At 42.9% G+C, this 12718-nt stretch overlaps 1 protein-coding gene across 1 annotated transcript; it reads right to left on the bottom strand.

The window, feature by feature from the left end:
• Positions 1–810: 810 nt before the first annotated feature.
• On the bottom strand, positions 811–12340 carry LOC142127215 (5-aminolevulinate synthase, erythroid-specific, mitochondrial-like). The gene is made up of 9 exons (XM_075194340.1): positions 12123–12340; positions 11811–11978; positions 9710–9844; positions 9032–9254; positions 7946–8130; positions 7345–7524; positions 4665–4829; positions 3285–3553; positions 811–1035 (listed from the first exon to the last, which is right to left on the bottom strand). The coding sequence occupies exons 1-9, from the start codon at positions 12298–12300 to the stop codon at positions 826–828; spliced, it is 1713 nt and encodes a 570-aa protein (XP_075050441.1). The 5' UTR covers positions 12301–12340; the 3' UTR covers positions 811–825.
• Between the last annotated feature and the right edge of the window lie 378 nt (positions 12341–12718).

A 12718-nucleotide genomic window follows, 5' to 3' on the forward strand; every position in this document is an offset into this window, starting at 1 on the left:
ATCTGATGTGCATGGATCATTTTGGAATACCGCTGATATATCAAATAGGTATTAGCAATTTTTTTATTTTTGTTTTATGCTTTGACATTGCTGCCTAGACAATAAATATTCAAATGAACACAATAGACGAAAGAACCATTTAGTGACACACCAACCGCCATGATCTAAGAATTTTCTTTATATGCCAATACTACTAAGCATTTTATTAATAATGGAGGAGTAATTTTAACTTTATTACTAATGGGGACTTATGTACTTTATTACTCTTTTACCCAAAGTCCAAGAGTACCAGGAGTTGTCCAGTGCTTTTCAACATAGTGCTTTCACTCTCTAAGTGCGTGATCCCAATCGTTTGTTCGAGCCTCCCGTTCCTAGAGGACTGGCCCAATGCTGATTAGTGCTGAGCTTTTTTTATAACTTTATTGATCAATTTCTGACGTTCAAGATATCTCAAACAGCATGCGATTTGAGCTAACTCCCCTGTCGGAACCATGGCTAAAATACCTGTCTCAATAACCCTTATTTGGTTTTCTTAAATGGCCATCGTCACCTATATACTATAGGCAGCTTTATCGTCTGCCGAACCATGTGCCTCAATAAACTGCATTCTGTAGTCCATAGACTGACCGCCTCAAGTGTATGTTGGCGATGGGTACACTTTAGCGGCAGCTATGCTGAATATTAAGCCAAGATGAAGTGAATGAGCAGAGTACAATAGAACAGTTATCCATATATTTGTTACTGTACAGGAAATCATAGCTAGCTTGGAAGATACTTTCCTTCCACTTATACGCTTTTTGTGTCTATGCAATCACTGTCCAAAGCTCAACTTGTTGTCTTTGCAGCTGAAGACTCTGTAAACCAATGCTTACCCACAAAGTAGTTCATCATGTTGGGAGCATGGTGTGGAGAGGGAGCCAACCTCAGCAACTCTTCTCCACGGGGAACGGTTGGGTAATTGATGGCCTGGACATAGATGTTGTAGTCATTCAGAAGAGTGTCACAGATTCTGTTGTTCACTGCGGCATTGCCAACCTGGTGTAGAGAACAGAATAAGAGCGAAGGATCAGTTTCCTACTCCGCCTTCCAGAACCGTAGGGATAAAGGTTAGCGGTGTGGGTGCTGGTGAAGACTGCTGGTAACTATAGGTCCTGATCATTTCAACACCCAACAATATATAGTTTTGTACACCATGGTTGTGACATTTTTAAAACAATATTCTTTTTTTCCCCCCTTCGCTATAATCATATACCAAAAAGTCTGCTTTGTGTGTTGGAAAAGTAAATGGCTGTAGACTTAGATGACATTTCACGAGTTTAGTCATTGAGGGAATTGTACAATCACCTTCCTACATCATAACAATTACAATGCCTCCGTTGTAACTAACATATTCTCATGTGTTATCTTCTGTCGAGTGCATTGTAAGGAGAGGAGAGTGAGCACCGAATACACAGCTACTTCACAGGTTAGTCGGCCATCAACATTAACGTACTATATTGTGCTGTGGAATTATACAGCACTGTATAGAACACTCAGTAATGTACAGACGACCTGGAAACTAGGGGGAGATGCAGGTTATCATCACACTGAACAACAGCTAAGGAAGGAGTGAGACAGCTGTCAGCAGTAAACTTAGGACAACAGGCAATCGCTATCATGCGGGCTGTCACTTAGCCTCTTGGTGTAAGCCTGAGAGATTGTTGCTGTGGCTTTTATTTTTTAACAGTACACAATTTATTGTTAGCCAAGAACAAATAACTAGAATACCCACACTAATTAGTACAAAACTATTAAAACAATGGGAGTAGTCAGTAATAGTTGGTTCTGTTTGACTTTCCCAGCTGATTGCTGGGATTGTAAAGCAGTAAGAAAGGACATATATTTAACCAGTATTTCTGGAGTCACGACAGCTCCCCAGAAAAAATACCTCTGAATTTATCCAGGTTGTGCACTGATGAGCTCCAACAAGGGTTAAACAGTCTGTTGGTGTGAAGTCTGCCTCATCAATGGTCTCTGCAGTGTTCTGATTACCCATTGGATAAAGCATTTGACTCAAATGACTGCCACATAAATGGCATAAGTAGTGACCTCCAGAAGTATGTTCTCTGATTAGGAGTGGGTTATTTGCATACTGTCCCTACTGAGTATCTTTAAACTCTCCCTTACTCTGTTTGCTGACTGTAGAATTCTAAATCTAGTAGAGTTTGTCTTATTAGTTGGATTAATCTGATTGGATGGGTATAGTCACCAGATAAGATCACATTTCATGCATGGCCGGAACCTGTACAGATATGTTCATTGCCCCTGGTGCTTTGTCAGCAGGGAAACATCTCGGCATATCTTGTGGGACTGCCCCATTGCACAGGCACTGTTGAATGTCCTGGAACAGAGACAGTGTGTCCATGATTTGCCTTTCATACCATTCGGTATTTTATGGATTATTTTGTGAGACTCACATTTATGGGGCAGTCCAGGAGGCCTAGCGCTTTATGAACTGTTTTAAAGACGCTTTATGGCTTGCCAGGAATTGTCTCATTTTGAAAAGGGAGAAGATGACTATCCCGGACTGTCACAGGCTGATCCACAGCCTGCTAGGAGACTATAACGTCATGGACAGTCAACTTTAAATTTCAGTGTACAAATAAGCTATCAGGTATTTGTGTGCTACATGAAAAAACAGTCAGTATTTAACTTATGTGCAAAACAGAAAACTAATTTGCACCCCTTGTATTGTAACATGGTTTTGTCCAGGAGACTTAAATAAGAAGTTTCTTAAGTTAAGATCCTTAATGAATCAGGCCCTAGACTTTTCCCCTTCCCCTATGTGTCTGTTTTCAATAAAGCTTTGGGCCTGTGACTCTCCCTCCCTTACCCCCACTACCCCATTCCCCCATCTCACGTTGATGTTTTGTTGAATGTCTTTTATGCACCCTTCCCTTATATCTGTCTATCCATAAAGCTTCGGGCCTCCAGAATCCTACAACCCCCGCCTATCTCTCCCTCACATCCATTGCTTTTTTAAACTGTTGTTTTGTTAAAGTGATGAACGTATAGTGCAGTACTTAATGTAACGTGTAGGATGTCATATCTTGTGTCTTGTTTTGTACTATAAAGTATGTCTGATTATGTTTCATGGTGTATTGTGCTTTCAGCTGCGCTGCAAAACGGTGCACTTGAATGTAATGTCTTATGTCGTTTTTTTTTGTAAAACCCCAAACATTTCCCTTAAAGCTGAAGCTGTTATACATTTTTTTGCCTTGGTTGTCTGTGGGAGGGCTGCTCACCCGTATGGGGATGATGTGGCTGGGGCAGTTGATGACAGGCAGCCCAGCATCCATCAGGAGTTGGCGCATGTGCTTGACGTTCCGCTGATGAGCGCGGCGGAGAGCTTGTCCCTCCTCGCTCTTTAGGACACGCACGGACTCCAGAGCTCCCGCCAGCAGCATCGGGGGCAGGGAGGTGGTGAAAATGAATCCAGCAGCGTAAGATCGCACGGTGTCTATGAGAGAGGCCGTGCTGGCCACGTAACCACCGACACAGCCAAATGCCTTCCCTGGTGAAGCAGAGAACAGAAGATTAGTGGCACAGCAATGTAAGGTGATTCTTGTAACGGAGCATCGCTTCCTCAATGGCTTTAGAGCCAGTTTATATCTAATATGTAGAAGGTTTGTGATACCCAGGATATGAGAATGTTGAAAAATACTTTTCATGATGGAAGCAACCTGTATTTGAACTGGTTTTCCATTAGTAATTCACCTTGCTCAGCGGGCTCCCAGAATTATTATTCCTTGTGTTACAGCTGATTTGTAAAGAGCTTCTGGTATCTCCTAAAAACATGCACAGTCTGCACTGGGGTGTCAGATAAGTATCAAGGGCGTGATACATGTCCGTCTTACCTGCCACACCCAGAAGCTTTGTACAAGTCAGCCAATCCACTGCACTGTAAACTTTGCTGGCTGTGCCCTTTATCCACTTTATACAGAGACCAATAACCATCTAGACTTAAAACTTAGCTGTTGATCACCGTTATTGTTTGGTCAATTTTGAATCAATAAACACCTCCCAGACTCACTTATGTGCAACTTTGACCCAAAGTTTTTATAAATTTTTCATAAACCAACCTCACTAGATTATAAAATCATGTTTATGGTGTATTTTACCTCCTTAATATATGTCATACTTGCCTACTCCCTGAAGAGGGGTGTGGTGGGATGGAGGAAGGGTGCTGGGCATGGTGAATACTGTCATTCTTCCCCCGCCCCCAATTGGTATTTTGACATGAGGGGAGGGGCATAAATGATGCAATTCGCCATTAATCGCGTCATTGAGGCCCATCAGGGACAGGATGCGGATACTTGCCTGCTCTCCCGGGAGACATACCCGGAATTCGGGAGTCTCCCAGACATTCCGGAAGAGTAGACAAATATGATATATGCTAGGTATATATTGGAACTATGATATATGCAATCAGTGGGTGCTCCCTTAGTAGCAATTTACGGTATTCTAAGCAAGGAAAGAGCTCCGATCAAGGAGAGGCACTCCTAAATGTGTAGCTCCTTTCCTTGTTTTTGAATGGCCATAGCTTCTACGCAACAGTGAAAGTCTTTTATGTAACAATAAGACTCCTTCATAGTCTGCATGACGTCACTGTATTCATCACTTACCCAGTGTTCCGGAGATAATGTCCATCTTGTCCATGACCCCATCTCTCTCTCCCACTCCGGCGCCTCGCACCCCGTACAACCCCACTGCATGAACTTCATCCACAAATGTCAGGGCCCCGTACTTGTGTGCCACGTCACACATCTCCTCCAAGGGGCAGATTGCACCTGAAATGATGAGACACACAGGAGTACAACACTATAGAAGGATATAGCAAGCATATTCATGATTCATTAACTTGTAGGGACAACTGCCAAGTAAGGTTTACGTTTAGCAAATGTGCAAATAGTTCTTTTATCTGCACATAGAGTCGACCAAGTTATTTTACCTCCTGATCTGCAAGGTTATTAAAAAGAGTTGGTCTGGTGTGAAGTGGGGGTTTATACTGTGGTAGCCATACCACCACTTGCCCTACTGCCTTCATTGTAATACTATCAAATTCCATTCACTTAAATTGAGAAAATGTTATCCAGTTTAGGCATGTTTACTTTAGAAAAGAGGTGTCTAAGGGGAGATATGATTTCTATGTACAAATACATTAAGGGTCAATACAGAGAACTTTCATGGGAACTTTGTACCCCAAGTACTATACACCGGACACGCGATCACCCCCTAAGGTTAGAGCAGAGGAAATTTCACAACCAGCAAAGGAAGGGGTTCTTTACAGTAAGGGCAGTCAAGATATGGAATTCACTGCCAAGGAAGGTTGTGATGGCAGATTCAATAGATATGTTTAAGAAAGGGTTAGACAAATGTTTAGCGGAAAAGTGTATCCAGGGTTACAACTGTTAATTAAAATGAAGGAGTAAGTGGATCCAGGGAGAAATAGGACTGCAATATTGGGTCTGGATGGATTTTTCCAGATTGAAACAGATTGGCGGTTGCTTAATTTGGATCAATTTCAAATATAAGTGAGGGATCGCAGGAGATCCAAAATAGGTTGAACTTAATTGGACTGGTGTCTTTTTTCAACCTCATCAACTTTGTATGTTACATTTTCCATACCACCACTTATAAATGTCTACTTCGACCACTGGTTTGAAAGCATTTGAGGCTCTTTGGAGGCATTTATACTTCAAATGTTAAATAACAGCACATAAAAGCAGCATGTTTTTTGTTTTTTTTCAATGGCCCTGAAGAAAGAATTGGTGGAAACAAGCTCACAGCCAATAATGTGTTTTATTTAGCTGTTTAGGAGATGTGAAAAAATTTACCATTGTCAGAAAAATGTATTGGGGTTATATTTATGAAACCTTCTAAAAACGAGAAATGGAGGAGTTGCAGCCAATCATATTTTAGATATCATTCTTAGGATGTACTAGATAATCGATCGCTAGAATCTGATTGGTTGCGATGCTCAACGCCTCCAATTTGACTTTTTAGAAGGTTTGATAGATCCACTCTTTGGTGTGAGAAAATAATTAGCGTTATTGTATTTTGTGTTTCAGGCTGCCTAAAAGACATCCAGAAACAAAGCAGTGCAGAGCCATTATTCCAGCTTTTATACAATGCTTATTAGCTTGGTATAATAGATGTATTTGCTGTGGAATTGGAACTTGGAGTCCTGAGTCATCACTCTATAGACAGCAGGGGCGGATCTAGATAATTGGTGTACCGGGGACGATTTAGGGGGGGACGATTTAGGCCCCGCCCCCTTTCTGCCTTCTGATGCTGCCGACGGCTGCACACTATGTGCAGGTCCGTTCTGCAGTGATAGTGTGCTGCCCGAATGCTCTGATTGTGTTTAAAACCTCCACATAGTGTGCAGCCGTCGGCAGCAAGCCCCTGGTAGGGGGGGGGGGGGCGATCGCCCCCCCCCGGATCCGCCACTGATAGACAGGTTGTGGCTGCAAACCACAGCAAGATAAACATTGTAAATCTTGGTATAGGAAATATATGGGCTTTACTGAGCAGATCAATGATAATGACATAAAGCACAGATAATAAGGACTGTGGGCCTGATTCACTAAGGCATGCAAAACGAACGTAATGTGCGTTTTAAAAATAACGTGCATGAAACGGGTATACCCACGTCTGTATTCAATGTATAGTGATGAATACGGGTGTAGGTCTGCTCTGCTCTACTAGACCGGACACTACAGGATACGTCCAATACAGAGGTGGAATATAACTCACAAAAGAACACACAGAAAAATAAAACTATTCAATGAATGTCACGTTAATAATATAGTTATTAATGACAAAACATTATAAAAAAAAAAAAAAATTATTTCCTTCCCCCAAAACAAACATTTATTAGGATGTAATTAATGTCTCCTGTACATAAAAATTTTTTTTTTTGCAGTTGTTCCTGATTGCAAACACATGTCCTAGCATGCACACACAGCCGTCATCACTAGTAAGCGGTACTTACACCAGACCTTTAGCTGGAGCAAGAGATATGGCTGATAAGTAGGTAGCTTAGAGATGCCCCGAACTCGTATTGGACGCTGCTGCGTATGCGAGCTTGGCACGCCGCCCTTACTGTACATTGACTTCGGGCATGCTCCCCTTCCCCACCCTGTTCCCTCCCTGAAATGGTAATCGCTCTTTAATGAACCAGCCCCAGTGTGTGCCATTGACTACAGAATGCAACCCCAAGTAGAGTCCACATTTTAACATACTGCATTGTTTATACAAAGTTAAATATTTACAGTAACAAAGAACTCTCTGAGAACTTACCATCCATAGAGTGGACGGTCTCAAATGCAACAATCTTGGGTGTCTTAGGGTCTGATGTGCGGAGCAGTTCTTCCAGATGGGCAGGGTCATTATGGCGGAAGACGTATTTTGTGACTCCGCTGTTTCGGATACCCTGGATCATAGAAGCATGATTTCCAGCATCAGAGTAAATCTCGCAGCCTGGAAGCAATGACATGTCAATATATGACTACTGTATAGTTCAATAACAGGCAGAGTGTGGTCTGTACAGACAGACAGCAGACAAATGTCACCTTCTACGGATTACATGTCAACAAAATATCTATAGTGGCTCTTCTCCAACTCTAGACCGACATGAAGACAGATATTGGTGCGGCCAATAATTTGTGGAAAAGGGGAGACTTTATAAGACGAGGGAATGTTATTGCTGCATTTGAATTATTAAGGTCATACGTTTTGCATTAATGGTTGTAGCTAGCTGCATACCATGGTGACAATTGATATATGCATATATCTGATGAAGGGATTAAGTAATGCGGTCAGTCTCCTCCATCATTCATGAACTGTGACACTCTTAATCGGTGGTAAAATGTCTGCAGATCGGATTAATTTTTTAACCTACCTGGCAGCATCTTTGCCAGCGTGAACAGCGTGGAGTCATTTGCGACAAAGCAGGAAGAGAAGAGAAGAGCTGCGTCCTTGTGATGCAGATCTGCTAATTCACACTCCAGGTCCACGTGGAATTGGCTGGTGCCCGATATGTTCCTTGTTCCTCCAGCCCCAGCTCCAAGCTCCTGAAGAGTCTTCCTGATGGGAAAACGCTAATAAATACCGGAAGGAAGAGCAGGGGGATAGCATCGGGTCTGTGTGTCTCCAGCAGGGGGCTAGCATCGGGCCTGTGTGTCTCCAGCAGGGGGATAGCATCGGGCCTGTGTGTCTCCAGCAGGGGGATAGCATCGGGCCTGTGTGTCTCCAGCAGGGGGATAGCATCGGGCCTGTGTGTCTCCAGCAGGGGGATAGCATCGGGCCTGTGTGTCTCCAGCAGGGGGATAGCATCGGGCCTGTGTGTCTCTAGCAGGGGGATGGCATCGGGCCTGTGGGTCTCCAGCAGGGGGATGGCACCGGGCCTGTGGGTCTCCAGCAGGGGGATGGCACCGGGCCTGTGTGTCTCCAGCAGGGGGATGGCACCGGGCCTGTGTGTCTCCAGCAGAGGGCTGGCACTGGGCCTGTGTGTGTCTCCAGCAGAGGGCTGGCACCGGGCCTGTGTGTGTCTCCAGCAGAGGGCTGGCACCGGGCCTGTGTGTGTCTCCAGCAGGGGGCTGGCACTGGGCCTGTGTGTCTCCTCTTCTACAACAGCGGCAGTCACTAGATCTACTAACCTAGACGATGTATACCATGAAGCGGACTATTATGGCTAAAGGGTACTTAAAGTTTTATAGTCATCTAGACGCAGTGGATGCAGCTAATTGTGGATAAAGAATGTATATTGGATGGTGTCTCCATTGTGTATAGGTAGTTAGGTACAAATGCAATTTAAAGTGCCAAGAACAAAGTGTTGGTTAAAATAAAGTGTCTGTATAATTTAATGAGTTCCTAGTAAGTGGTTATTCCTGGACCTTTGTTATGTTTTATTATGATTGGAAAAGGGACCTCAAGGGGCAAGTACCATGTTACGATGGCATGTTAACGTCTGAGTGTTTGTACTTACGAAATGGCTTGCAGAACCCTAGGGTGCTGGCTCATGCCCAGGTAATCATTGCTGCACCAAACGGACACTTCCTTCTTATTGCCCCGGAGGTCAGAGAAATCATCAGCGAACGGGTAGGCTTCAGCCTTGCGGTTCACGGTCTTGAACAGCCTGTACGTGTGGTCCTGTTTCTTCTCCTCAATCCTTCGGCTGAAGAACTCATCGTAGCCAAAGGCAGCTCCACCTGATGAGAGAATGTGAAGTGTCAATCATAAGGACACAGACTACTGGGTGGTAACAGCAACATATTATATTAATCATATAAAGCTCTTTATTCCACTTTACCCTACTCCCACCTATACTACTACTACCCACCAGTGGTCGAAGTGGCGGTATGGGGAATGGAATGTGATATTTTTACGATGAAGGTAGTAGGAGAAGTGGCGGTATGGCATAACACTGTATACACCCCCCTTTGACCACCGCTACCCACACTAAAGCACCCTCACAACTGTCCCAATCTCCACTCTGTGAGCCACCTTGTTCCTCTTCTTCCACTTAAAAATGTAAGCAGCAGCAGGGTCCTACCCTTTGTTTCCATGTCTGCGTTTATATTGTCTACCTTGTAAGTCTGTTTTATGAAAGCCCTTACAAGTCAACGATAACAGTTATGACTCATTAGGAATTAAAAGAGTGTACCTGTCATGTTTTCTTTAATCAGATGAGTTGGAATTAGAGGAGCCCCAGTTCCAAGGTTCACTTTTTTAGGCGAAGAACCAAAGAACTTCTTCTTCAGACTTGACTGGACATCAAACAGCAGAGAACTAAGAGCATCTGGAAAACAGATAAATGTGACATCATTGGCAAAGAGCACCAGTGGGCTTGAGTTTTTCTCCCAAGAATAATCAGATTTGTCCATTGCTTCAGTGTCTAAGATCCAAATGCACTTTAAAGTCTGCCCATGCCCAAAGTTACTATTTTGCTGTCAGTGCTTTACTAGAGGCTCACCTGATTTGCAAAGCAGTTAAGAGTTTAGTCTACAGGGCTACATTGCTACTGTGCAGAGGCACGACAATACAGCCTTTCATTATTAAGATTTAATATTGTTTTAAACCTTTGTAACATTATAGTATTTAGATTCTGGTGTGAGCTGGAAACTACAACACATTTTAGAGCCATAGAGTAATATCAACTATGTCATACATTAGCTATGATTTAAATGACCCTAAACCTAAAATACAAGTTAACCCAATATGAAAAATAATCTAATAACTTGTTCACAGATATACATGTAAAATGTACAATTCCTTTACAGAACTTGAAATGTTTGACCTTTAAATTTGCTATTCAACTGGGTGCAAACTCAATTCAGGCTGCCTATAGTAATAGTCATTTATAAATCAGAAAAAATGTAGACCCGCACTCTCTCTTTATGTGTGACTTGTCCTCCTAGTGCCGGCCTGGCCAACCTACAAGCCCCAGCATGCTTTGCCAGTAGATAGCTAGCCCAGAGCTGGCAGGGCATGCTGGCACTTGTAGTTTCACAATACCTGGAGAACCACAGATTGGCCAGGCCTGTGATAGTACATTATAAGGTGCTACCTACTTGCTGATCCTTAGAAATGCCTTGAGATAGACTAATACAGGAATCCTTTATTCATTTCAACTCAGAGTTTTTTTTCCTAAGATATTGCTAAGTTTAGCTTAATATTTGTGTTAAATTAATCATGAGTGTGAAGGAACATTGTGTCACTATGTGTGTGTTTTTTTTTTACATTGGCTAGATATGCAGAAAAGTTCAAGTACTTTTGCGGGTAGAAAAAAACTGCACCTTGCCATAAAGCAGGGAACGTCCTTTGTATATCCACCCCTTGCACTCCTCATTCCTATTTATATAATGTCATCCCAAATTATAAAATCTTGTATTTGCAGGAGAGTACAAAAGTAGAAGCACTCATTCTCCTAATCCGTACTCAGCAAGGAACGCCCCCCTATGCATCTAACTCCTCCATCTGATGCAAAAAATCTATGCATTTCCCTGTAAAACTGGTTACTTTCAAAGTTAGACACATGACGTCACAAAAGAGCATTAGCGCTGTGCTAAATGAATCTTTCTACTATGCATTTGTGAATTTTACAAGTAGCTTTGTTTTTTATTAACCCTTTAAACTATTTACTTTCATTGTCCCATTCCCCCTATATAGATTTGCCTGATAAAAAATGATTGTATTCTGACTTCACATTAGACATGGTTACGTGTCAGCAATTGAATTATTTTGGACAGTAAAGTCTATGGTTGTAGGATTCTGCACCTGGGATAACTAGCTTTTTTCTGGTATTCAATTATACATGAGAACCGTAAGCGTGCCATGGGTCCTGCGGGTTTGGAATGGTGCTATTCCATCACTTCTAGCGATTGTACATAAGTCAGATTTAGTTTTAGGGTAGGTCTTCATAGGGCCATCTTTTCCATTGGGCACGATGGGCAGGTGCCCGGGGGCCCCACGGGCAAGGGGGCCTCCATAGGCAGGGCTCTTAATTAGAATAAATAATCCTGCAAAAGAAAAAACCTGCAAAAAAAAAACCTTCAAGGGTCACTGAGCAAGTACATCTATATCTCTATAACTATATCTGTATCTCTATACACCTATATCTATATATATATCTATATATGTAGGGGCCCTGGTGCACTGCTTTGCCCAGGGGCCCATAATGTTGTTAAGATAGCCCTGGGTCTTCACTCTTCGTTCAACTTATTGTCCTGCGAGTTTTGTTCAGTAACAATTTATAAAGCTTGTACCTGTTTTGAAAGCTTTTAGATCCTCCTGCACTTCAGAACCAGCTTTCTGGACTATAACGCTATTTTCTTTCTCCATCTCGCTCTCGATAAAAGGGCACACGGCGTTGGCAGTGGCGGCTTGTGGGGCTGCCTGAGCCAAGGTACGCCTGTTGGAGGCTCCGGAAGAGACTGAAACAGTAAAAGTTGGATTATGTCATCGATGGTGAAACAGAATTTGAAGGTACCCTGTGAGTTATGATAAGTCTGAACAATAGGAGCACTTCACTCTTCCATCGGTTAATTCCTACTAGGGCAAGTTATCGACATACTTACCTCCAGTAGATGGTGTGGTGTCCTTGACCCTCTGCTGGGTACCTGCAGAAGTAGCCACAGTACGAGCCACCATGACTGGGCAGCGCTCGGCACTGCGCAGGACCATGGGGCGAGCTACCCGCAGGAACACAGTAGGGTCCCGGTTGTAGAAGGGACAGAGTTTGATGAAAGAAGCCATGTTCACACGTTAGGGTGTCTGCAAGAAGGAGGGTTTAAGGAGATCAGTGAAAACTGTGTACAATTAGATACTGACAAATTAAACCCCAAATATATAAAAGAAATGTCTGATAACTCGTGTATTTTCTTCTCCTCTCAGCATTTTATCAAATTAATAGCAGCTCTGGTGATTGCAAGCCATCAGTTGCTTCCATGTGTAACATGGCTCCTTGTGTAATACAGTTGTTAAGTAAACTTGTGTAATAGTTTTGTGATGAGTTGAAATGATGTCCATTGAGAAAACACATGCAGTAGTTGAGGAAATGCCGCTGTTTCCCCATTGTAGTTTGTGGTTACACATCATGGCTATTAGGAGGAGGATGAAGAAGGAAGAACAGTAAGGAGAATACTGTAATTTTATATTGAGGGTCCCCTTCTGT

Source organism: Mixophyes fleayi, unplaced genomic scaffold, assembly GCF_038048845.1.
Source record: "Mixophyes fleayi isolate aMixFle1 unplaced genomic scaffold, aMixFle1.hap1 Scaffold_29, whole genome shotgun sequence".
Lineage (NCBI taxonomy): Eukaryota > Metazoa > Chordata > Amphibia > Anura > Limnodynastidae > Mixophyes > Mixophyes fleayi.

Bases quoted from the DNA above. Each gene is read 5' to 3' on its own strand.
- LOC142127215 (XM_075194340.1), bottom strand. From the start codon at position 12,300: ATGGCTTCTTTCATCAAACTCTGTCCCTTCTACAACCGGGACCCTACT. The intron at 7,525-7,945 runs GTAGGTTAAAAA...CATTGCTTCCAG, and splicing joins GCTGGCAAAGATGCTGCCAG to GCTGCGAGATTTACTCTGAT. The intron at 3,554-4,664 runs GTAAGTGATGAA...CTGCTTCACCAG, and splicing joins CATTATCTCCGGAACACTGG to GGAAGGCATTTGGCTGTGTC.